This window comes from Scyliorhinus torazame, chromosome 3 (genome assembly GCF_047496885.1).
Source record: "Scyliorhinus torazame isolate Kashiwa2021f chromosome 3, sScyTor2.1, whole genome shotgun sequence".
NCBI lineage: Eukaryota > Metazoa > Chordata > Chondrichthyes > Carcharhiniformes > Scyliorhinidae > Scyliorhinus > Scyliorhinus torazame.
In genome coordinates, this window is record NC_092709.1 from 357,558,845 (window position 1) to 357,584,525 (window position 25,681).

The following is a 25,681-nucleotide window of genomic DNA, read 5'->3' on the forward strand; positions in this document are numbered from 1 at the left end:
TGGTAAGATTCTTGGCAGTGTGGATGAGCAGAGAGATCTCGGTGTCCATGTACATAGATCCCTGAAAGTTGCCACCCAGGTTGAGAGGGTTGTTAAGAAGGCGTACGGTGTGTTAGCTTTTATTGGTAGCGGGATTGAGTTTAGGAGCCATGAGGTCATGTTGCAGCTGTACAAAACTCTGGTGCGGCCGCATTTGGAGTATTGCGTGCAATTCTGGTCGCCGCATTATGGGAAGGATGTGGACGCATTGGAAAGGGTGCAGAGGAGATTTACCAGAATGTTGCCTGGTATGGAGGGAAGATCTTATGAGGAAAGGCTGAGGGACTTGAGGCTGTTTTCGTTAGAGAGAAGAAGGTTAAGAGGTGACTTAATTGAGGCATACAAGATGATCAGAGGATTGGATAGGGTGGACAGTCAGAGCCTTTTTCCTCGGATGGTGATGTCTAGCATGAGGGGACATAGCTTTAAATTGAGGGGAGATAGATATAAGACAGATGTCAGAGGTAGGTTCTTTACTCAGAGAGTAGTAAGGGCGTGGAATGCCCTGCCTGCAACAGTAGTGGACTCGCCAACACTAAGCGCATTCAAATGGTCATTGGATAGACATATGGACGATAAGGGAATAGTGTGGATGGGCTTTAGAGTGGTTTCACAGATCGGCGCAACATCGAGGGCCGAAGGGCCTGTACTGCGCTGTAATGTTCTATGTTCTACATTAACGATTTGGACGTGAACGTTGGGAGCACAATTGGGAAATTTGCAAATGACACAAAGATTGGCCGAGTTGTCGATAGTATAGAGGATAGCTATAATCTCCAAAATGATATAGATGGGTTGGTGGAGTGGGCGATAAAGTGGCGGATGGAATTTAACACCGAGAAGTGTGAGGTCATGAATTTAGAGAGGTCAAACAGTTACAGAGATAAATGGGAATATATTAAAAGGGGTCGATGAAGTGAGAGATCTTGGCGTACAAGTACACAGGCCCCTAGAGGCAGCAGTTCAAGTAGACAAGGTTGTTAAGAAGGCAGATGGAATGCTCTTCTTCATTGGCAGAGGTATAGAATATAAAAGTAAGGATATAATGTTGGAATTGTATAAAACACTGGCGAGGCCACAACTGGAGTATTGTGTGCAGTTCCGGTCACCACATTACAGGAAGGACGTTATTGCTCTGGAGAGAGTGCAGAGGGAGGTTTACAAGAATGTTTCCAGGGCTGGAAAAGTGTGGCTACGAGGAGAGATTGGATCGGTTGGGATTATTTTCCTTGGAACAAAGAAGGCTGAGGGGCGACTTAATTGAGGTGGACAAAATCATGAGGGGCAGAGATAGAGTGGGCAGGATAAAATTGTTTCCCCTGGTGCAGTGAGATTTCAGGTATTTTACTATTTATCTTGACTTAATTGGAGTCAGCTGCTAATTCCCAGAGTGGGAATAGCAATCTACAGTGACAAGATAATCAGCTCCTCCCAAAGTGTAAAGGTCTACTTCCAACTTCAGCAATGGTATGTCTGGGATGTCATGTGTCATCAACGGTTCTCGAGGTTGGTTAGCGTTATAACCTGCCCGGAGACTATTGGCTGGGGACAATTGGTTACCTCGTGTTTCTTGGGGAATATGAGCTCCCCAATGAGGGCGGGGGCGGGGGTGGGGGAGGGCGGGGGTGGGGGTGGGTGGCAATCACTAGTAGCTGCAGCTGTATAAAGAGCTGGCCAGTGTGGTACCGGCTCGAGAAGTAAGCAGTGGAGAACTACTGCTGCTGTGTACATACTGTTGTAAATAAAGTGACTTTCTGTTTGACTCTACACACTCATGCTGGATCCTTCGTGGCCCTCAGAAAGGTTAGCTTGTTTTCTTTGTTTCTATTTTTGGAAGATGGATGTTGCTGGCTCTGCCAGATTTATTGCCCAACCCTAACTGCCCTCAGGAAGGTGGAAGTGAGTTCCCTTCTTTCTCTATTGCAGTCCAGGTGATGTAGGTACATCCATAGTGCTGTAAGGAAGGGAGTTCCAGGAGCTTGTCCCAAGAGCAGCGAAGGAATGGTGATGTATTTCCAATAGAGAATCGTGAGTGGCGAGGGACATTTCCAGGTGGTGCTTTTCCAGTCTACCTGCTACTCAATGTCGTGGTCAGGGGTTTGGAAGGTGCTGTCAATGAAGCCATGGTGCGTTACTGCAGTGCGTCCTGTACACGGTCCACACTGCTGCCATTCTACGCACTGTTTCTTTATTTCATGTTCAGTTACCGACACAGGTATTGGAACAAAGCTTCAACCAAGTATCGGAGAGATTCCAGGCATGGAAACACCCAATAAACATGTCAAATTTAATAACCTTTAAGTAAATTAAGGAGTTTAGAGTTGGGTGGGGGAGAATCATTATAAACATTGCAGATGGTACAAAACTTGCCAAAGTAATAGATAGTGATGAGGAAAGTTATAAGCTTCTGAATGACCGACAGCATTTCATATATGAAGACAGTATCCTTCCTCAGTGACTTGTCTCAGTGAGAGGCTCGACTGAACTGGGCTGAAATGGCTGCCTCCAGCGATCGCCTCATGTCAGATTCACATGATTATGGCTTTAGTTAGTACACTTAGTAAAATGCATTTTCAAAACCCAAACATCCCACTTTTCACATTGGATTAAACAAAGAAAAAAACCCTTTTCCGAACAAACAAAAATAATAATCTTTATAACAGTAAACTTTATTGTCACAAGTAGGCTTACATTAGCACTGCCAGGATATACATTTGCATGCACGATCTTGACTGTGAATTACCCAATTTGTCTAATTTTTACCAACTGTGGGTTGTTTGCTAATGAAAGGGCAGTTTTGTGTGTGGCATGACGTCAGTCTTTGAACAGGATTACTTTCCATGCCTTGAGTCAGTGTGTTTCTCCATTCAAGGATTGACTTGTATGCCTGTGTGCTAGATTTCTCCATTTCTTGATGGGTCCTTTGGTAATTTTTCATGCTACCTCACCCTTATGTTTGACTGGAAATAGTGCAGAGGTGATGTGTAGTCATGAATTGCCCAATCATTTGTGGATCAGCAGAATTCTTCACTTGTGAACTGAGGACCATTGTCTCTCATCACAATATTCCGCTCCCCCGTACTGACTGAAGTGAGCTTTCAGGCATTCTACTATTTCTCTCGTCTTCATTGGAGTCAGCTGCTAATTCCCACAGTAGGAATAGCAGTCTACAGTGACAAGATAATCAATTCCTCTCAAAGGGAAAAGATCTACTTTCAATTTCAGCAATGGTATGTCTGGGATGTCATGTGTCATCAATGGTTTTCTAGGTTCGTTAGCTTGGTTTTTCTTTTCCTTTATTCATCCTTGGGACATGGATGTCGCTGGCCAAGCCAGCTTTATTGTCCATTCCCAATTGCCCTGTGGCAGGTGGTGGTGAACTGCCTTGTTCACTATTGCAGTCCAGGTGATGTAGGTACATCCATGATGCTGTTAGGGAGGGAGTTCCAGAAATGCGACCCAAAAGCAGTGAAAGAATGGTGCGATATTTCTAAGTGATGATGGTGAGTGGCTTGGAGGGAAATTTCCTGGTGTTTCCATTGATCTGCTGGTCTTCTGCTTCTCAATGGCAGCGGTCCTGGGTTTGGAAGATGCTGTCAAAGGAGATTTAGAATTAGATTTATTGTCAATGTATTGAGGTACAGTGAAAATCCAGACAGGTCGCTCCATATATGATAAACGTACGACATACGATAGAATGGTCATATGAGATGTAGGGAGAGGATCTGTGGTGTTGAACCCGCAGAGGGTCACCACGCTCTGGAGCCAACTTGGATGTGGAGGTATTGTAAAGTGCTGCTGTGCATCTTGTAGATGGTGCTCATGGCTGCCACTCTGCGTTGGTGGCGGAAATGGGCTGATTTCTCCTGGATTGTGTTGAGGTTCTTGAGTGTTGTTGGAGCTGCACTCGTCCAGGCAAGTGAAGTGAATTCCATTACACTCCTGACTCGTGCCTTGTACGTGGTGGACAGGCTTTGGTAAGTCAGGAGGTGAGTTACTCGCCGCAAGATTCTTTGCTTTTGAGCTGCTCTTGTAGCCACAGTATTTATTTGCTAGTCCAGTTCAGTTTCTGATTGAGCCATAAACAGCGCAGGTCAAAAGTTAGGAATGAAGTAGTATGTAACCCACCTCCTGACTCCCCGAAGCCTAGCCATTATCTACACGGTGCTCATTGCACACACCACACTGACCAATGTGTTCTTTAATTTCATTTTGGAACAAAGCTTCAACCAAATATTGGAGAGATTCCAGGTATGGAAACACCCAATAAATAAGTTAGTTAGGAAATAATTAGTGCTGTACTTCAATAGTCAGGTTTGCTCTTCTCATTTTTGTGTCGGGGGAGGTAGAAGCATCATAAACTTTGCAGATGATACAAAACTTGCCAAAGAAATTGATGAAGGTGAGGATAGTTGTAACCTTCCTGAAGAACGGCAGGATTTCAAATATAAAGACAGCACTCTTCCTCAGTGACGTGTCTCAGCTTTATTGAACAACATCGAAACATAGAAAATAGAAGCTGTAGGAGGCCATTCGGCCCTTCGAGCCTGCCCCGCCATTCATTATGATCAAGGCTGATCATCAAAGGGGGGGAGAATCTCAGTACCTTGATCCAGCCTTCCACCCCCCCCATATCCCTCGCTCCCTTTAGCCCCAACAGCTGTATCTAATTCCTTCTCAAATTACACAACTCTTTGGCCTCAACTACTTTCCCTGGTAGTGAATTCCACAGATTCACCGCTCTCTGGGTGAAGAAACTTCTCCTCACCTCAGTCCTGAAAGGTTTACCCCTCATGCTCAAACTATGGCCCCTAGTTCTGGACTCCCCCACCATCGGGAACATTCTGTCTGAATCTACCCAGTCTAATCCTGTTAGAATTTGGTAAATTTCTATGAGATCTCACTCTTCTAAACTCCAATGAATATAATCCTAGGCTCAATGGCAGCCTCCAGTGTTTGCCTCATGGCAGATTCACTGGGTGGTAAACTTCGTAAAGTTGCATTTTTAAATCCCAACGTTCCCACTCTTCATAACAAACTAACGTTAGAAATATCTTGTGTAAATGTGCGTTCCCCAATGATTCACTCTATACCCACTGTTCACATGCATTAACAAGTAGTTGTTCTTACTAGTCAGTCGCTGCACGTGCGTTGCACACATCGAGTGGAATTCTCCGATCCTTCGTTCCGCCAGCTGTGCACCCACGCCTGTGGGTTTCCTGACTGCGTAGGGTGGCCAGAATGGGAAACCCCATCGGCCGGCTGCGGGAATGGAGAATCCCCATGTAAATACTTGCCCTAGGATATTACCCCCGGTCCTGGCACGGTGCAACCCATCCACTTTATACTGGTCCCCCCCCCCCCCCACTCTACCCCCTCCCGCCCCCCCCTCCCAGAACTGGGCCCAATACCCCAGGAATCTGGGCGAGATTCTCCAACCCTCCGCCGGGTCGGATAATCGCCGGGGGCTGGCGTGAATCCCGCCCCCGCCGGTTGCCGAATTCTCCGGCACCGGATTGTTGGTTACCTGCTCGAACCGAGCATAGAATGCATTGAGTTCATCGGGGAGGGGCACGCTGCTGCCAGAGATACTGCCAATCGGCGTGGCGCGATTCCCCGGCCCGGATGGGCCAAAGTCCCGCCGCTAAAATGCCTGTCCCGCCGGCGTAGATTAAACCACCTACCTTACCGACGGGACAAGGCGGCGCGGGCGGGCTCCGGGGTCCTGGGGGGTCGCAGGGTGATCTGACCCCGGGGGGTGCCCCCACGGTGGCCTGGCCCGCGATCGGGGCCCACCGATCCGCGGGCGGGCCTGTGCCGTGGGGGCACTCTTTCCCTTCCGCCTTCGCCACGGTCTCCACCATGGCGGAGGCGGAAGAGACTCCCTCCACTGCGCATGCGCGGGAATGCCGTCAGCGGCCGCTGACGCTCCTGCGCATGCGCCGCCCGGAGATGTCATTTCCGCGCCAGCTGGCGGGGCACCAAAGGCCTTTTCCGCCAGCTGGCGGGGCGGAAATCAGTCCGGCGCCGGCCTAGCCCCTCAACGTTGGGGCTTGGCCCCCAAAGATGCAGAGCATTCCGCACCTTTGGGGTGGCGCGATGCCCGACTGATTTGCGCCGTTTTGGGTGCCAGTCGGCAGACATCGCGCCGATTCCGGAGAATTTCGCCCCTGAAACCCGTCCCTCACACCATCTCTTCAACCACATATTTATCCGATATATCCTGCTAGTTCTACTCTGACTAGCACATAAGGGCTGGTTTAGCACAGTGGGTAAACAGCTGGCTTATAAAGCAGAACAAGGCCAGCAGCACGGGTTCAATTCCGTACCAGCCTCCCCGAACAGGCGCCGGAATGTGGCGACTAGGGGCTTTTCACAGTAACTTCATTGAAGCCTACTTGTGACAATAAGTGATTTTCACATGGCACTGGTAGTAATCCTGAGATCTCTTTGAGGCCCAACTTCTCGACGGTCTTCCTGACTGCCTATATTCTGCTTTTAGGACCTTATCCCATTTCTTACCTATGTTGTTGGTACCGATGTGCACCATGGCCACTGTTTGTCCACCCTCCTCCTCCAGAATGTCCTGAACCCAGTCCGAGACATCCTTTGACCCTCGTACCAGGGTGGTAACGTATCATCTTGGAGTCTCGCTTGTGGCCACAGAAACACCTATCTATTCTCCTTACAATTGAATCCTATAACTATGGCTGCATGGTAGCACAGTGGTTAGCACTGTTGCTTCACAGTGCCAGTGATCCAGGTTTGATTCCTGGCTTGGGTCATTGTGCAGACTCCGCACAGGCATTCTCCCCAAGTCTACGTAGATTTCCTCCGGGTGCTCCGGTTTCCTCCCACAAGTCCCGAAACACGTACTGTAGGTGAATTGGACATTCTGAATTCTGTCTCAGTGTACCCGAACAGGCGCTGGAATGTGGCGACTGGGGGATTGTCACAGTAACTTCATTGCAGTGTTAATAAGACCATAAGACATGGGAGCAGAATTAGGCCATTCGGCCCATCGAGTCTGCTCCGCCATTCAATCATGGCTGATATTTTCTCATCCCCATTCTCCTGCCTTCTCCCCATAACCCCTGAACCCCTTGTTTTGCTGTTTTCCCCTGAGAGGTCATTCCCCTCAACAGTATCCAAAGCGGGATATCTGTTCTGCAGGGAAATGGCCACAGGAGATTCCTGCACTGCCTGCCTCGCTGTCTTGTTCTGCCTGGTGGTCACCCATTGCCCTCCTGCCTGCGGAGTCTGAGCCTGTGGTCTCTATACGTGCTATCTGCAACACACTCCGCCCTTCAGATGGTCCAATGTCCAGTTGAAGACATCCTTTTGCCTTTGGTTGGAGATCTCATTGTGATGAGATACGATCACAATATTTAAATAAGTGTGTAAGTTTTGTTTCTTTTCTTCAGATTCAGTGACCGACACAGGTATCAGAACAAAACCTCCACCAACCACTGGAACGACTCCAGGTAAGAAATCACCCACAAGAAATCTCAAATTTAATCATCTTTCAGTAAATGAAGGAATTTGCAGGGCTGTACTTCAACGGTAAGATTTCAGTTCTTTCAAACAACCCAGAGTTGGGTGAGGAAGTAGCATCATAAACTTTGCAGATGATACAAAACTTGGCAAAGTAATGGATAAAGGTGAGTATAGATGCACTCTTTAGGATGGGGAATTAGGCAGTATCATGGCAGATGGAATTTAATGAAGAGAAGTGTGAAATTATTTACTGTAGAAACTAGAAGCAGGAGAAGGCCATTTGACCCTTCGAGCCTGCATCACCATTCTATATGATCATGGCTGACCCTCGGATCTTGATGCCATGGGCGGGATTCTCTCAGTCCGGGATTCTCTCAGTCCAAAGATGTGCAGGTTAGGTGGATTGGCCACGACAAATTGCCCTTAGTGTCCAAAATTGCCCTTAGTGTTGGGTGGGGTTACTGGGTTATGGGGATAGGGTGGAGTTGTTGACCGTGGGTAGGGTGCTCTTTCCAAGAGCTGGTGCAGACTCGATGGGCCGAATGGCCTCGTTCTGCACTGTAAATTCTATGAAGCCCGCTGGTTCGGAGAATCGCCGGGCCCGGGCGCGATACGCGCGATGCCGGTCCGCTGATTCTCCGGTCACGGGAGAATCGGCGCCATCGGCGCCGGCACGGTTGGTGCAGCGCGGTAGGAGGCCACTCTACGCGGCACCCCCGCCGATTCTCCGCCTGGGATGGACCGAGTAGCTGCCAAGAAAGCCCGAGTCCCGCCAGCTCCGTTCACATGTGGTCTTACACGGCGGGACCTCGCCGTCCATCCTGTCGGGGGCGGCCTGGTGGGGGGGCGGGTACGACCCTCCACTTTGGCCTGGCCTACCGGGGCCTACCGATCGGCGGGCTGGCCTCTCCTGGTGGGGACCTCTTTTACTCCGCACTGGCCTCTGTAACCCTACGCCATGTTGCGTTGGGGCTGGCGCGGAGTAGGAAGCTACCGCACATGCGGTAGTGGGTGCCTGGAACTCGCTACCGGAGGAGGTAGTGGAAGCAGGGACGATAGGGACATTTAAGGGGCATCTTGACAAATACATGAATAGGATGGGAATAGAAGGATACGGACCCAGGAAGTGTAGAAGATTGTAGTTTAGTCGGGCAGTATGGTCGGCACGGGCTTGGAGGGCCGAAGGGCCTGTTCCTGTGCTGTACTTTTCTTTGTTCTTTGTTCAATGATCCCTGAAGATCTCCCCTTACTCAGCCGAATACAATCACTACATTTTTTTTCTTTTATAGGATATGAGTTTCCTCCTTAAATCCTCTGAGTTTTTCTGATGAATATCTCCCGCCCTGCGAACACGCACGAACAGACTCAAAAACAACTTCTTCCCCGCTGTTGCCAGACTCCTAACCGACCCTCTTATGGACTGACCTGATTAACACTACACCCGAATATGCTTCACCCGATGCCGGTGTCTATGTAGTTACATTGTATACCTTGTGTTGCCCTATTATGTATTTTCTTTTTTTTTTTCCATGTACTTAATGATCTGTTTGAGCTGCTCGCAGAAAAATACTTTTCACTGCACGTCGGTACACGTGACAATAAACAAAAATCCAATTGTTGGATCATAATCCTGGAACTCACTCTCTAGCAGCATTGCAAGAGCATATTCATCGGAAAATCTCAAACGGTTTAAGGAGGAAAGGCATAGCCTATGAATGAATAAAATGATGAGGGAACAGTGATATATTTGCAAGACGGGATGGTATGTGACTTGCAGGAGAACTTGGACGTGGTCTCGTTCCTGTTGGTCTTGATTTTCAAACCTATGTTCTTTCGGTTGTGACTTTGGGATTTTAAAAAAAAAACTTTTCATTCATGGGATGTGGGTATCATTGGATAGGCCGACGTTTATTTCCCATCTTTCATTGCCCTGGAGGAGGTTTGTGCGAAGCAACCTTCTTGAACCACCTCTTGGAAAGAGCACCCTACCAAGGTCCACACCTCCACCCTATCCCCACAACCCAGTAACCCCACCCAACACCAAGGGCAATTTTGGACACCATGGGCAATTTATCATGGCCAATCCACCTAACCTGCACATCTTTGGACTGTGGGAGGAAACCGGAGCACCCGGAGGAAACCCACGCACACACGGGGAGGATGTGCAGACTCCGCACAGGCGGTGACCCAAGCCGGAATCGAACCTGGGACCCTGGAGCTGTGAAGCAATTGTGCTATCCACAATGCTACCGTGCTGCCCACATTTCCAAGTCAGCACAGTGAGTGGCTTGGAAGGAACTTTACAGATGGCAGTGCCCCTATGCCCATCCCTAATTGGCTTTGAACTGAGTAACTTGCTCGGCCATTTTAGAGGCCACTTTAAGAGTCATAGAAACAGAGAAAATAGAAGCAAGAGAAAGCTATTCGGCCCTTCGAGCCTGTTCCACCATCCATGATGATCATGGTAGATCATCTAGTTCAATACCCTGATCCCTCCTTCACCCCCAGATCCTTTGATCCCTTTAGCCCCAAGAGCGATATCTGGGGCGGGATTCTCCACAATCGGCGCGATGTCCGCCGACCGGCGCCAAAAATGGCACGAATCAGTCCGGCATCGCGCCGCCCCAAAGGTGCGGAATTCTCCGCACCTTGAGGGACCGAGCCCTCACCTTGAGGGGCTAGGCCCATGCCGGACTGATTTCCACCCCGCCAGCTGGCGGGAAAGGCCTTTGGTGCCCCGCCAGCTGGCGCGGAAATGACATTGCCGGGTGGCGCATGCGCGGGAGCGTCAGCGGCCGCTCACGGCATCCCCGCGCATGCGCAGTGGAGGGAGTCTCTTCCGCCTCCGCCATGGTGGAGGCCATGGTGAAGGCGGAAGGAAAAGAGTGCCCCCACGGCACAGGTCCGCCCGCGGATCGATGGGCCCCGGTCGCGGGCCAGGCCACCGTGGGGGCACCCCCCGGGGCCAGATCACCCCGCGCCCCCCCCCAGGAATCCAGAGCCTGCCCGCGCCGCCTTGTCCCGCCGTTCAAAAGGTGGTTTAATCCACGCCGGCGGGACAAGCATTCCAGCAGCGGGACTTCGGCCCATCGCGGGCCGGAGAATCGCCGGGGGGGGGGGCCCGCCAACCGGCGCGGCGCCATTCCCACCCTCGCCGAATATCCGGTGCCGGAGAATTCGGCAACCGGCGGGGGCGGGATTCACGCCAGCCCCAGGCGATTCTCCGACCCCCGCCCCTGATTCCTTCCTGAAATTACACCTCGTTTTGGCCTCAACTACTTTCTGTGGGAGTGAATTCCACAGATTCACCAGTCTCTGGGTGAAGAAATTTCTCCTCACCTCAGTCCTAAAATGTTTACCCCTGACCCTCAAACTATGACCCCTAGTTCTGGACTCTCCCACCATCGTTATCAAACCAAGCTAGAGTCACAGACAGACTCTTGGCGGTTGTGGCAAGGACTAAACAACATAACGGGCTAAAAAGCGAAGCCGAACAGTATCTCTGGCAGCAGCGTGCCCCTCCCCGATGAACTCAATGCATTCTATGCTCGGTTCGAGCAGGTAACCAACAATCCGCTGGCGAGTGCCCCAGCAGCCCATAATTCACCCATACCCACCATCACAGCTTCCGAAGTCAGATTGGCCTTCCTGAAAGTGAACCCTCGGAAGGCGACGGGCCCAGACGGGATCCCTGGTCGTGCACTCAGAGCCTGCGCGGACCAGCTGGCAGAGGTATTCACAGACATCTTTAACCTGTCCCTACTCCACTCCGAGGTCCCCACCTGCTTCAAGAAGACCACCATCATACCGGTACCAAAGAAGAACCAGGCAACGTGCCTCAACGACTATCGTACGATGGCCCTGACATCAGTCGTAATGAAGTGCTTCGAGAGGTTGACCATGAAGCGCATCACCTCCATACTCCCAGAACGCCTTGATCCACTGCAATTCACATACCACTGCAACCGGTCCACATCAGACGCCATTTCCCTGGCCCTACACTCATCCCTAGGGCATCTCGAAAACAAGGACTCCTACATTAGACTCCTATTTATTGACTACAGCTCCGCCTTCAACACCATAATCCCAGCCAAGCTCATATCAAAGCTCCAAAACCTAGGACTTGGCTCCCCACTCTGCAACTGGATCCTCGATTTTCTGACCAACAGACCACAATCAGTAAGAATGAACAACAACACCTCCTCCACAATAGTCCTCAACACCGGCGCCCCGCAAGGCTGCGTACTTAGCCCCCTACTCTACTCCCTGTACACACACGACTGCGTGCCAAAACTTGGTTCCAACTCCATCTACAAGTTTGCTGACGATACGACCATAGTGGACCGGATCGCGAATAACGATGAGTCCGAATACCGGAGGGAGATAGAGAACCTAGTGGAGTGGTGTAGCGACAACAATCTCTCCCTCAATGCCAGCAAAACTAAAGAGCTGGTAATTGACTTCAGGAAGCAAAGTACTGTACACAGCCCTGTCAGCATCAACGGGGCCGAGGTGGAGATGGTTAGCAGTTTCAAATTCCTAGGGGTGCACATCTCCAAAAATCTGTCCTGGTCCACCCATGTCGACGCTACCACCAAGAAAGCACAACAGCGCCTATACTTCCTCAGGAAACTAAGGAAATTCGGCATGTCCACATCGACTCTTACCAACTTTTACAGATGCACCATAGAAAGCATCCTATCAGGCTGCATCACAGCCTGGTATGGCAACTGCTCGGACCAGGACCGCAAGAAACTTCAGAGAGTCTTGAACACAGCCCAGTCCATCACACGAACCTGCCTCCCATCCATTGACTCCATCTATACCTCCCGCTGCCTGGGGAAAGCGGGTAGCATAATCAAAGATCCCTCCCACCCGGCTTACTCACTCTGCCAACTTCTTCCATCGGGCAGGAGATACAGAAGTCTGAGAACACGCACGGACAGACTCAAAAACAGCTTCTTCCCCGCTGTCACCAGACTCCAAAATGACCCTCTTATGGACTGATTTCATTAACACTACACCCTGTATGCTTCATCCGATGCCAGTGCTTATGTAGTTACATTGTACATGTTGTGTTGCCCTATTATGTATTTTCTTTTATTCCCTTTTCTTCTCATGTACTTAATGATCTGTTGAGCTGCTCGCAGAAAAATACTTTTCCCTGTACCTCGGTACACGTGACAATTAACAAATCCAATCCAATCCATCGGGAACATTCTTTCTGAATCTACCCTGTCTAATCCTGCTAGAATTTTATAAGTTTCTATGAAATCCCCCCTCACTTTTCTAAACTCCAATGAATATAATCCTAACGATTTAATCTCTCCTCATCTGACAGTCCCGCCATCCCAGGAATCAGCCTGGGAAACCTTCGCTGCACTCGCTCCATAGCAAGAACATCCTTCCTCAGATAGGGACACCAAAACTGAACACAATACTCCAGGTGCGGCCTCACCAATACCCGATACAATTGCGGTAAAACATCTCTATTCCTATACTCCAATCCTCTCACTGTGAAGGCCAACATACCATTTGCCTTCTTTACTGCCTGCTGTACCTGCACGCTTACTTTCAGCGACTGATGCACCTCTCTCAATTTATACCCATTCCTATTTTTGCTACCGAAGTGAATAACCTCACATTTTTCCACATTATACTGCATCTGCCATGCATGTGCCCACTCACTCAGCCTGTCCAAATCCCGCTGAAGCATCTCTGCATCCTCCTCACAGCTCACCCTCCCACCCAACCTTTGTATCAGTTGCAAATTTGGAGATAATACATTTAGTTCCCTCATCAAAATCATTAATATACAATGTGAACAGTTGGGGTCCCAGCACAGATCCCTGTGATACCCAGTTAGTCACTGCCTGCCAATCGGAAAAAGACCGATTTATTCCAACTTTTTGCTTCTTGTAATCCCATGCATTTTAACTTTACATATTAATCTGCTATGTGAGACCTTGTCGAAAACCTTCTGAAAGTCTAAATAAACCACATCTATCGGTTCTCCCTGGTCAACTCTACTGGTTACACCTTCAATGAATTTGAGTAGATTTGTCAAGCATGATTTTCTTCTCGTAAACTTTCCTCAAGTTGGAAAATTTATTGACTTTGATTCCAATTTCCAGTCTTTTCTCCCCTTCACAGCATCCATCTCCAACTGGCCTTTCCTGCCCTCAACTTCTCTGATTCGCTTTCAAGGGGTGGATGACCAACAAATATTTATTGTAAGCCAAGAGCCACGCACAGCGACATCAGCAATGCACAGAGCTCTACCAATTCTTTGGTGGTGGGAAGACTGGCAAAACGGCATTGCCTCGAGTCCTCCAGCTGCTGTGTCATTTTTCCAGCAGTAGGAAGCCTGGCAGATCAGTAGCTCACTAAGAGTCCAATAGAGACATCTAACTGACGAATGAAGGGTTATTTTCCATCTCCTGCTCAATATTCCCATAATTTCCTGCTTTTATTTCAGATTTACAGCATTCGCAGCATTTGACATTTGTTCCATCGTTATTTCCTTGTTTGTGAACCCTGTGCCTCCGTTAGTAAAGCCCAGGATCGTGAATGCTTTTTAAAAAACACTTTCTCAACCTACCCTGCCACCCTCTGTGGGCATGAGCCCTTCGATGTCCTCACTTTAAAAATGTGCCTTTCGTTCTGGATTACCTCCTTGTAGTGCAGGCGGTGAGAAAAGCCAGTGGCATGCTGGCCTTCAATGCGAGAGGATTTGAGTCGAGGAGCAGGGATGTGTTGCTGCAGTTATTCAGGGCCTTGGTGAGGCCACACCTTCAGTATTGTGTGCAGTTTTGGTCTCCTAGTTTGAGGAAGGACATTCTTGCTATTGGGGGTGTCCAGCGAACGTTCACCAGTCTAATCCCTGGGATGGCAGGACTGACATATGAAGAAAGACTGGATCGACTGGGCTTGTACTCACTGGAGTTTAGGAGAATGAGAGGGGGTCTCATAGAAACATAGAAAATCCTGATGGGATTGAACAGGCTCGATGCGGGAAGAATGTTCCTGATGTTGGGGATGTCCAGAACTAGGGGTAACAGCCAAGAATAAGGGGTCAGCCATTCAGGACTGAGATGAGGAAGAACGTCGTCTCTCAGAGAGTTCTGAACTTGTGGAATTCTCTACCACAGAAGCTGTTGGGGACGGTTTGTTGGCTATATTCAAGAGGCAGCTGGACGTGGCCCTTATGGCTAAAGGGGTCTGGAGAGAAAGCGGGAGTGGGATACTGAATTTGCATGATCAGCCACGATCATATTGAATGGTGGTGCAGGCTCGAGGGGCCGAATGGGCTCCTCCTGCACCTATTTTCTGTGTCTCGATGTTGCTCTGTTTTTTCCTGAAATGAAGAACTTTATCCTTCTCGGCATGACATTACATTTCATTAATCACATGTCTGCCAATTTCACCAGCTGGCCATGTCTCATTGATATCTATCGCAAAATAGGAACATCTCAAGAAAATTCCCCAGAACACAGGTCAAAAAGTCTTCTGCCTCTCTTTTCGCTACTACTATCCCAGTTTGGTGTCAGATGTGGAAGGCATTGATCACTCTATGTTGAGCGCTGTGTATCGAATTGTATGAAGAGTGTTACAAGAGTGTTACAATCTGGGCTGATACTTAGGCGGTACAGTTTGGAGTTCTGTAGACTGAGCCCTCTCTCCTCCCTTCCCTCAGGTACAACTGATTCAATGTCTGACGGCAGTCAAGTCCTGGTGCCAATTTTGACAATGGCGTTCATGGCTTTCTACTTCGTAAAGATGCTAAACAACAGGAGGGCAATCTGCAGCAAATCTCCTGCCAATCAGGTGACATGTGTTGCAAAGTGAGTATAAATTTGTGGTGTAGGGTAAGGAGGAGGGCTTCTACTGGTGGCCGGGCCCTCAGGAAGACACATGGATTGAAACAGTTCAAGAAACAGTTCACCATCAGCTTCTCAAAGGGACAGTGAGGATTGGGCAACAAATGCTGATCCAGTCAGCAACTCCCACATCCTGGGAATGGGAAGAAAAAGATGCAGGAGGTAGGATTCTGGGGGACAGGATCGGGAGAGAGATTGGGGGGGGGGGGGTCTGGAGGTCAGCGAGATATGCCTAGTCAGGTCTGGGGTTCATCGGCCTGTGGCCCAGCAGTAGGACTGACCTGCAGTGGTGGAGGGGAGAATGCTTGAGTTGGGTTGTGATGGTCGGACATTCAAGGGGAATGGTAAAATTTCCGATCGATTTGGGAGGCAGTGGGGAATACCACTGAGGATGTGGAGTTGGGGGTAGTGGATGTCCCTTGGTGCGGGGGGGGGGGGGGCGGGGGGTTGATGTATATGGGGGATGTCCCTTGTCGGGGGAGGTAATCTGTTTCTTTACAGTAGTTACTGTAGAAGCCAGGTATTTCAAATACAACTAGTATAGGTAAAAGATAGCTGTTTAAGTACTCATTTAAAAAAATGAGAATTTCAGCACACATAAATTCAGGACTTCAATATGATACATGAAACAGCATAAAATTCCATTATACGATTATAGCAGCACAGTTGCAAGACAATTTGACGCTGCTTGTGCTAATTGTCAAGGCCAAGGACTGAGTTCCATGGCAACTAGGTGGCAAGAGTCCAATGCAGTTTGTAAGAGCATTGAATCATATATATATATTCTCGATATGAAGTCTCAATTGTTACATTAGCCAAGCCAGCTAAAAGATTAGCAAAATATCACATTCCATAACATGTAGACATGAAACAATTAAAAAGCTGATGTTGCACATTGAAGATGGACGGCTTGCCATCAAATCAAATGTGTTGGAGTCTAACCCAAACCAATTGATTATATTGGGGTGTGATTCGATGACTTAAGACAGATATGAAAGTGTATAACTGAAAAGTTTCCGCCCGCCATTTTAGTGTTGTCTTTGGGGTGTTGTGTGTGTGTGTTGTGCTGTGTTGTCTTTTGGTGTTGTCTGTCCGTAATTTCTGTCTTTGATTCTAGTCTCCATTTTAGAGATGTCTTTTGGGGGGTTCTGTCAGTCTACCAGTCTGTGTCAGTGATGTTAGTCCACTTTTGACTTTGAGTTTGAGTTTAGCTGAAGATTAGCTTTCTCTCTCTCTCATGTTTCATTGCCAGACTTTGACCTTTAAAAAGTTACTTTCGAGCTGTCTGCTTAAGCAAAGAAAAATAATGTCTGTAATTCTCTGAAAGCTTCGAATTGTCTACGAATTGCCTTTTAAATGACTTTCAAATTGTAATCAAGCGACTACAAATAAAACAATTCTTTTTGGCACCTGAGAAGTTTTAACTGAAATTTCTGCTGAGTTCCAGTATTCGCAAAGTGCTACTGATAACCGAATAGCAGAGATAATATAAATTCCTTCAACTATACACAGTCGAATAATACAAGGAATCCAACAACTTGACAAAGTCTAGAAATAGTACAAATCTTACAACTTGTCGTATTGCGCCAGGACTTGATTCATCAACTAAGCTTCCCCCAAACTTGGTGTAGTTCGACAGGTTAGGATCCCATAAATTATAGATTCCTATAGTTACCCAGAAATTAGGAAAGGTTTTAACTCTTTTTTGTTGGGGAGGAGGGATTGGAGGGAGGGAGGGGTTAGTCTTTGTGTAACAGCCGATATTAGTGATTTAAATCACATTTTTAGATGGTTCCTAGCACAGGGCAAGTATCAAATCTGCCCAATTGGCGTGTAAAGTCAGCGCAACTTTGGGTTACCCCCCAGACCTGATGCTCGGAGATTCGAGCCCGTCTCTTGAAAAAAAAAGTTGACGTCCACAAACTAGGCCACTGACAGTGGGCTGGAGCAGGTTTCACGCCTGGCCCTTTGATTGGCAATTGATAGAAGGGAAATGATTTAAAACGGGACTGGAGCTGTAGACAATGTGAAAATAGTGTACAGCAGGCATAAAGTTATTCCTTCTCCATCCAGTACAGGTGGAAATCTGGATCCACAATCGCACACCACAGCCTGACAGCCCAAGCCGGTAAGTAACTGGACCACTTCAAATACACAATCATTGTTGCAACGAGACACAAGTTGGCTGAAGCTAATAGGTCAGGATTAAAGTATCGGTGACGGCACTAAATGCCCATTGTGTCCGAGTCCGAAACTCCTGCCTTCCAATTGCTGTCCCTTGATCCTGACCCGCTTCCCATGGGATTGGGGATCTAAATGGACAATCTTGGATGCCCAGCATCAAGAAGATTAAAAGTCGCCACAGTCTGATCTCCCCTTTAAGAGCTGACTGGTGGTGATTTAACCAGATGGCCACCACACCTCAGGCGAGGGGCAAGGTTGAGAAGGTGGAGGCTCCGTGTCTAACCTCCGCTGGTACAGGGAACTGAACCCACGCTGCTGGCCTCGCTCTGCATCATGAACCAGCCGTCCCGCCAACTGAGCTAAACCGGCCCCTTTCCAAGAAGCATAGGGCAGGAGGAGCATGAGATGATTATCAGCTGTCCAATCCCCACCAAGGCACATACCATTCTCAGATGGAAACAGCTGGCACGTGAGAATAGACACGCCCCAGGTAGATTGGAGTGACAGATTGATAGGCCAACCAGAACAACGGGCTGCCTTGAAAGGAGAGGCGTTTAAGGTACAGTCAAAATATCTTCCCAGAAAGGGGCACGTAAGTAAAACCAGAGTTTTCTGGACGACGAGATAAGAAATTAAGCTGAAATCGCAGCATCACAGAATTGTCGAAGTGCAGAAAGAGGCGATTCGGCCCGACATGTTTGTACTGGCCCGTCAAATGTGCATAACAATTTAGTGCCGTTCCCCAGCCTTTTCCCCAGTACCCCAGCACATAGACGATAGGAGCAGGAGGAGGCCTTTTGGCCCTTCGAGCCTGCTCCGCCATTCATCACCATCATGGCTGATCATCCAACTCAATAGCCTAATCCTGCTTTCTCCCCATAGCCTTTGATCCCATTCACCCCAAGTGCTATATCCAGTCGCCTCTTGAATATATTCAAAGTTTCAGCATCAACTATTTCCTGTGGCAATGAATTCCACAGGCTCACTACTCTTTGTGTGAAGAAATGTCTCCTTATCTGTCCGAAAGGGTTTACCCTGAATCCTCAGGCTGTGACCCCTGGTTCAGGACACACCCACCATCGGTAACATCTTCCCTGCATCTACCCTGTCCAGTCCTGTTAGAATTTTATAAGTCTCTATGAGATCCCCCCTCATTCTTCTGAACTCCAGCGAGAACAATCCCAACCTAGTCAATCTCTCCTCCTATGACAGTCCCACCATCCCTGGAATCAGTCTGGTAAACCTTCGCTGCTCTCCCTCGAGAGCAAGAACATCCTTCCTCGGAGAAGGAGACCAAAACTGCACATAATATTCCAGGTGTGGCCTCACCAAGGCCCTGTATAATTGCAGCAACACATCCCTGCTCCTGTACTCGAATCCTCTCGCAATAAAGGCCAACATACCATTAGCCTTCTTTACCGCCTGCTGCACCGACATGCTTACCTTCAGCGAATGGTGCACAAGGACACCCAGGTCCTGCTGCACACTCCCCTCTCCCAATTTACAACCATTCAGGTAGTAATCTGCCTTCCTGTTTTTGCTTCCAAACTGAATAACCTCGCACTTATCCAAATTATACTGCATCTGACATTGATTTCCCACTTGCCCAACCTGTCCAGATCTTGCTGTAGGATCCGTGCATCCTCATCACAGTTCACCCTCCCACCTAACTTGGTGCACGTTCTATCAGCTTCAGTGAAAGCCAGGCTGAATGTGAAAAATGCAGCGAGGGAGTGAAAAATAAAATGAGCGAGGCAAAGACGCAGTATGAGAAGAGGCTGTCTGCAAACATAAAAGGGAATCCCAAAGTCGACTAAGCAGACAAAAAAAATAAAAACATAAGGTTGTAAGTGGTCTTGACAGGGTGAGTGTGGAGAGAATGGGCTGGAGTCTCTGTTATTGGGAATATGTACCCCACGCCGGCGTCAGAACTGTGGGGTTTCACGGCAGAAAAACCTGCGTGAAAGGGCCACATGTTGCTCGCCCTGCAGGGGGCTAGCAGGGAGCTTTTGCTGCAGATACGGGCCCCCGCACTTCCGGGTCGGAGGCTGCGCATGCCGGACTCGGGCCCCCCGATCGGCCGCGCGCCCGACCCCCAACGCCCGCACAAACATAGCCCGGCTGCGTATAAGGCCCCCCATGCCCTCCGATCGGCCTGCCCCCGACCAGGGCGGCCATGGACTGAGTCCGCAGCCGTCACGCGAGTATCCTGACCGGCTGGACCACATTTGATCCACGCTGTCAGGACTTTGGCTGGTCGGAGCGGGCCTCCATCAATGGCCCCAGATAGGTGCTGGGCCCCACACAATCAGGCAACCGGCCCCGAATCCGTGCGGGGAAATGGATCCTCCGCTCCCCCGATTCCGGAGTTAAGGTTTACTGTATTACTGCATTGATTAGCATTGTTTATGGGCTAATTGCTATTTTCTGGCATGATGTTAAACATATTTTAATACTGTGTCAGTAATAAAGTTTGTTTTAATCTGCCACATCCCTATTTTGTGTGACATCACTCTTGGAGCAAGGTATCCTGCCCTCACTGTGTACAAAATTAAAATAAAAGTCAATCATAATGCTCATTTGGAGACTGTGCAGAAACAATGGACCGAATGGCCGCCTTCTGAATAGTAACAATCTGGTGATTCTTTAATGATCAAGAGTTATTGGGCAGATTGGATTTGTCCTACTTTTTGCTGATATGAGCCGTAAGTGAGCGCTTTTCCAAATTGTCAGGTAGATTTTTTTTTCATTCTTCCATGTGTGTATTGTTGGCTGGGACAGCATTTACTGTCCATTCCTAATTGTACTCATGTCAAGCGCCCATCTCAAAGTCAACCACATTGGTGTGGTGTGGATTTGGAGTCACATGTAGGCCAGATCAGCTGAGGATGTCAGATTTCCTTCCCTAAAGGACATTAGTGAACCAGTTGGGTTTTTACGACAATCGACATCATTAGACTTTTAATTCCAGATTTTTATCAAATTCAAGTTTCGCCAGCCGCAGTGGTGGTATTCAAACCTGGATTCTCAGAGCATGTGCCTGAGTCTCTGGATTGTTAGTCAAGTGAAAATACCACAATGGCCCTGTCTCCCCTTAAATGGGTAGATTTCAGTGTGGTACCTGTACTGGAATAGCTTGTCTAGGGAAACAGCAAGTCCTGGAGAACAAGTCTAAATCGACCCCGCCGGGTCGGAGAATTGCCAGGGGCTGGCGTGAATCCTGCCCCCGCCGGTTGCCGAAGTGTCCGGCACCGGCGATTCGGCGAGGGCGGGAATCACGCCGCGCCGGTTGGCGGGCCCCCCCGCTCGATTCTCTGGCCCGATCGGCCGAAGTCCTGCCGATAAATTGCCTGTCCCGCCGGCGTAAATTGAACCACCTACCTTACCGGCGGGACAAGGCGCCGTGGGCGGGCTCCGGGGTCCTGGGAGGGGTGCGGGGTGATCTGGCCCCGGGGGGTGCCCCCACGGTGGCCTGGCCCGCGATCGGGGCCCACCGATCCGCGGGCGGGCCTGTGCCATGGGGGCACTCTTTCCCTTCCGCCTCCACCACGGTCTCCACCATGGCAGAGGCGGAAGAGACTCCCTCCACTGCGCATGCGTGGGAAACTGTCAGCGGCCGCTGACGCTCCCGCGCATGCGCCGCCCCGAGATGTCATTTCCGCGCCAGCTGGCGGGGCACCAAAGGCCTTTTCTGCCAGCTGGCAGGGCGGAAATTCCTCCGGCGTCGGCCTAGCCCCTCAATGTTGGGGCTCAGCCCCCAAAGATGCGGAGCATTCCGCACCTTTGGGGCGGCGCGATGCCCGTCTGATTTGCGCCGTTTTGGGCGCCAGTCGGCGGACATCGCGCCGTTTCCGGAGAATTTCGCCCTGGATCTCCGTAGAGCTTAAAGAGCAACAAAAGAGTGAATTAACTCATAAAGAGGAAAGAGTTTGCTGTGCGGGCACACCTGAAAAATTAACTGTGTTTCTCTCTCCAACATATTAACTGATATAAGTAGAGAAGAAATTTTCTGATGATCCATTTTCCGCCAAACGAGTGACCGTTTATTAAACTTATTAAACTATGTTCTTCTCGCCACAGGTGCAGACATCAACCAGCCAACAACAATGACCTTGTCAATTATATGTGCCTATCAGTAATCTGTTAGCTGTGTTGTATTAAAACTGGAGAATGGAGTGGCGAATGGAGGGAAGCCTCAATGAGCACAGTACTATCTATTCCGATTGAGGTGCCAATATTCCAACCCTGGGAATAACAGCATAGCTACTCCTGACAGCTGCATGTGGCTCTCAATCTGCTGAATAAACTGAGCAAATGATAGCCAAGCTAAGCAAACATCACACCACAAGCATTTAACTATCGCAATAGTAAGTCTAGAATTGCTGCCTAAAGTTCAATTCCGACTTCAGGTGACTGTCTGTGCGGAGTCTGCACAGTCTGTGGAGATTGCCTTGATCTGCTACAGTTCGCCTACCGCTGCAACTGGTCCACAGCAGACGCCATCTCCATGGCCCTGCACTCTACCCTGGAACACCTAGATAACAAAGACACCTATGTCAGTCTCCTATTTATCGACCACAGCTTGGCCTTCAACATCACCATCCCTACGAAACTCATCTCCAAACTCCGTGGCCAGGGCCTCGGCTCCTCCCTCTGTGATTGGATCCTGAACTTTCTAACCCACATACCACAATCAGTAAGGATAGGCAACAACACCTCCTCCATAATCATCCTCAACACCGGTGCCCCACAAGGCTGTGTCCTCAGCCCCCTGCTATACTCCTGATACACCTATGACTGTGTGGCCAAATTCCCCTCCAACTCGATCTTCAAATTTGCTGATGACACCACCGTAGTGGGTCGGATTTCAAACGATGACGAGACAGAGTACAGGAATGAGATAGAGAATCTGGTGAACTGGTGCGACGAAAATAATCTCTCCCTCAATGTCAACGAAACGAAGGAGATTGTCATCGACTTCAGGAAGGGTAGTGGAGAACATGCCCCTGTCGACATCAATGGGAACTAAGTGGAAAGGGTCGAGAGCTTCAAGTTTTTAGGTGTCCAGATCACCAACAGCCTGTCCTGGTCCCCCTATGCCGACACTATAGTTAAGAAAGCCCACCAACGACTCTACTTTCTCAGAAGACTAAGGAAATTTGGCATGTCAGCTACGACCCTCACCAACTTCTACAGATGCACCATAGAAAGCATTCTTTCTGGTTGTATCACAGCTTGGTATGGAGCCTGCTCTGCCCAAGACCGCAGGAAACTACAAAAGGTTGTGAATGTAGCCCAGTCCATCACGCAAACCAGCCTCCCATCCATTGACTCGGTCTACAATCCCCGCTGCCTCGGAAAGGCAACCAGCATAATTAAGGGCCCCACGCACCCCGGACATGCTCTCTTCCACCTCCTTCCATCAGGAAAAAGATACCAAAGTTTGAGGTCACGTACCAACCAACTCAAGAACAGCTTCTTCCCTACTGCCTTCAGACTTTTGAATGGACCTACCTCGTATTAAGTTGATCTTTTCTCTACACCTTGCTGTGACTGTAACATTATATTCTGCAGTCTCTCCTTCCTTCCCTATGTACGGTGTGCATTGTTTGTACAGCATCCAAGAAACAATACTTTTCACTGTATACTAATACATGTGATAATAATAAATCTAATCTAATCAAATCAAAAGCACGTTCTCCCCGTGTGTGCGTGGGTTTCTTCCGGGTGCTCTGATTTCCTCCCACAGTCCAAAGATGTGCAGGTTAGGTGGATTGGCCATGCTAAATTGCCCTTAGTGTCCAAAATTGCCCTTAGTGTTGGGTGGGGTTACTGTGTTATGGGGATAGGGTGGAGGGGTTGACCTTGGGTAGGGTGCTCTTTCCAAGAGCCGGTGCAGACTCGATGGGCCGAATGGCCTCCTTCTGCTCTGTAAATTCTATGAAATCTATGAAATTCCCGGCTTGGGTCACTGTCTGTGCGGAGTCTGCACGTCCTCCCCGTGTCTGCGTGGGTTTCCTCCGGGTGCTCTGGTTTCCTCCCACAGTCCAAAGATGTGCAGGTTAGGTGGTTTGGCCAATGATTAATTGCCCCTTAGTTTCCAGGCATGTGCAGGTTTGGTGGGGTTCCGGGGCTATGCCTAGGTTGTGTGCTCTTTTGGAGGGTTGTTGCAGACATAATGTACTGAATTCCCTCCTTTTGCACTCTAGGGATTCTATATCTTCAATTAAAGTCTACTAATCCACTTGGCTAAAACCGTATGAGAAAATAAAATGTGACCTCTCATCTTTACGTTGCTTCAATTGAAACACAGTTTGAGTGTCTCAGTTCCAATAGAACGAAGAACATTGCAGCACAGGAACAGGCCCTTCGGCCCTCCCAGCCTGCGCCGATCCAGATCCTTTATCTAAACCTGTCACCTATTTTCCAAGGATCTACTTCCTTCTGTTCCCCGCCCGTTCATATATCTGTCTAGATGCATCTTAAATGATGCTATTGTGCCCGCCTCTACCACCTCCACTGGCAAAGCGTTCCAGGCACCCACCACCCTCTGCGTAAAAAAACTTTCCACGCACATCCCCCTTAAACTTTCCCCCTCTCACCTTGAAATCGTGACCCCTTGTAATTGACAACCCCACTCTTGGAAAAAGCTTGTTGCTATCCACCCTGTCCATACCTCTAATAATTTTGTAGACCTCAATCAGGTCCCCCCTCAACCTCCGTCATTCCAACGAAAACAATCCTAATCTATTCAACCTTTCTTCATAGCTAGCACCCTCCATTACAGGCAACATCCTGGTGAACCTCTTCTGCACCCTCGCTAAAGCATCCACATCCTTCTGGTAATGTGGCGACCAGAACTGCATGCAGTATTCCAAATGTGGCCTAACCAAAGTCCTATACAACTGTAACATGTCCTGCCGACTCTTGTACTCAATACCCCATCCGATGAAGGCAAGCATGCTGTATGCCTTCTTGACCACTCTATCGACCTGCATTGCCACGTTCAGGGTACAATGGACCTGAACTCCCAGATCTCTCTGTACATCAATTTTCCCCAGGACTCTTCTATTGACCGTATAGTCCGCTCTTGAATTAGATCTTCCAAAATGCATCACCTCGCATTTGCCTGGATTGAACTCCATCTGCCATTTCTCTGCCCAACTCTCCAATCTATTTATATTTTGCTGTATTCTCTGACAGTCCTCCTCACTATCTGCAACTCCACCAATCTTAGTATCATCTGCAAACTTGCTAATCAGGCCACCTATACCTTCGTCCAGATCATTTATGTACATCACAAACAACAGTGGTCCGAGCACGGATCCCTGTGGAACACCACTAGTCACCTTGCTCCATTTTGAGACACTCCCTTCCACCACTACTCTCTGTCTCCTGATGCCCAGCCAGTTCTTTATCCATCTAGCTAGTACACCCTGAACCCCATACAACTTCACTTTTTCCATCAACCTGCCATGGGAAAATTTATCAAACGCCTTACTGAAGTCCATGTATATGACATCTACAGCCCTTCCCTCATCAATTAACGTTGTCCCTTCCTCAAATAATTCTATTAGGTTTGTAAGACATGACCTTCCCTGCACAAAACCATGCTGCCTATCACTGATAAGTCTATTTTCTTCCAAATGTGAATTGATCCTATCCCTCAGTATCTTCTCCAACAGTTTGCCTACCACTGACGTCAAGCTCACAGGTCTATAATTCCCTGGATTATCCCTGCTACCCTTCTTAAACAAAGGGACAATATTAGGAATTCTCCAGTCCTCCGGAACCTCACCCGTGGTCAAGGATGCTGCAAAGATATCTGTTAAGGCCCCAGCTATTTTGTCCCTCGCTTCCCTCAGTAACCTGGGATAGATCCCATCCGGACCTGGGGACTTGTCCACCTTAATGCCTTTTAGAATACCCAAAACCTCCTCCTTCCTTATGCCGACTTGACCGAGAGTATTTAAACATTCATCCTTAGCCTCAACATCCATCATGTCCCTCTCCTTGGTGAATACCGATGCAAAGTACTCATTAAGAATCTCACCCATTTCCTCTGACTCCACGCATAAATT

General features: G+C 48.8%; 1 protein-coding gene across 1 annotated transcript in view; it reads left to right on the top strand.

Moving 5' to 3' along the window:
• The window catches only part of LOC140409366 (disintegrin and metalloproteinase domain-containing protein 12-like), a 572,650-nt gene extending 549,424 nt beyond the window's left edge, over positions 1–23,226 (top strand). Inside the window, exons 25-28 of the mRNA XM_072497805.1 lie at positions 7,464–7,523; positions 15,233–15,380; positions 17,490–17,544; positions 21,681–23,226. Coding sequence (XP_072353906.1) covers positions 7,464–7,523; positions 15,233–15,380; positions 17,490–17,532 — 251 coding nt within the window. The 3' untranslated portion in view covers positions 17,533–17,544; positions 21,681–23,226. The remainder of the gene's footprint in view (positions 1–7,463; positions 7,524–15,232; positions 15,381–17,489; positions 17,545–21,680) is intronic.
• Positions 23,227–25,681: the final 2,455 nt, after the last annotated feature.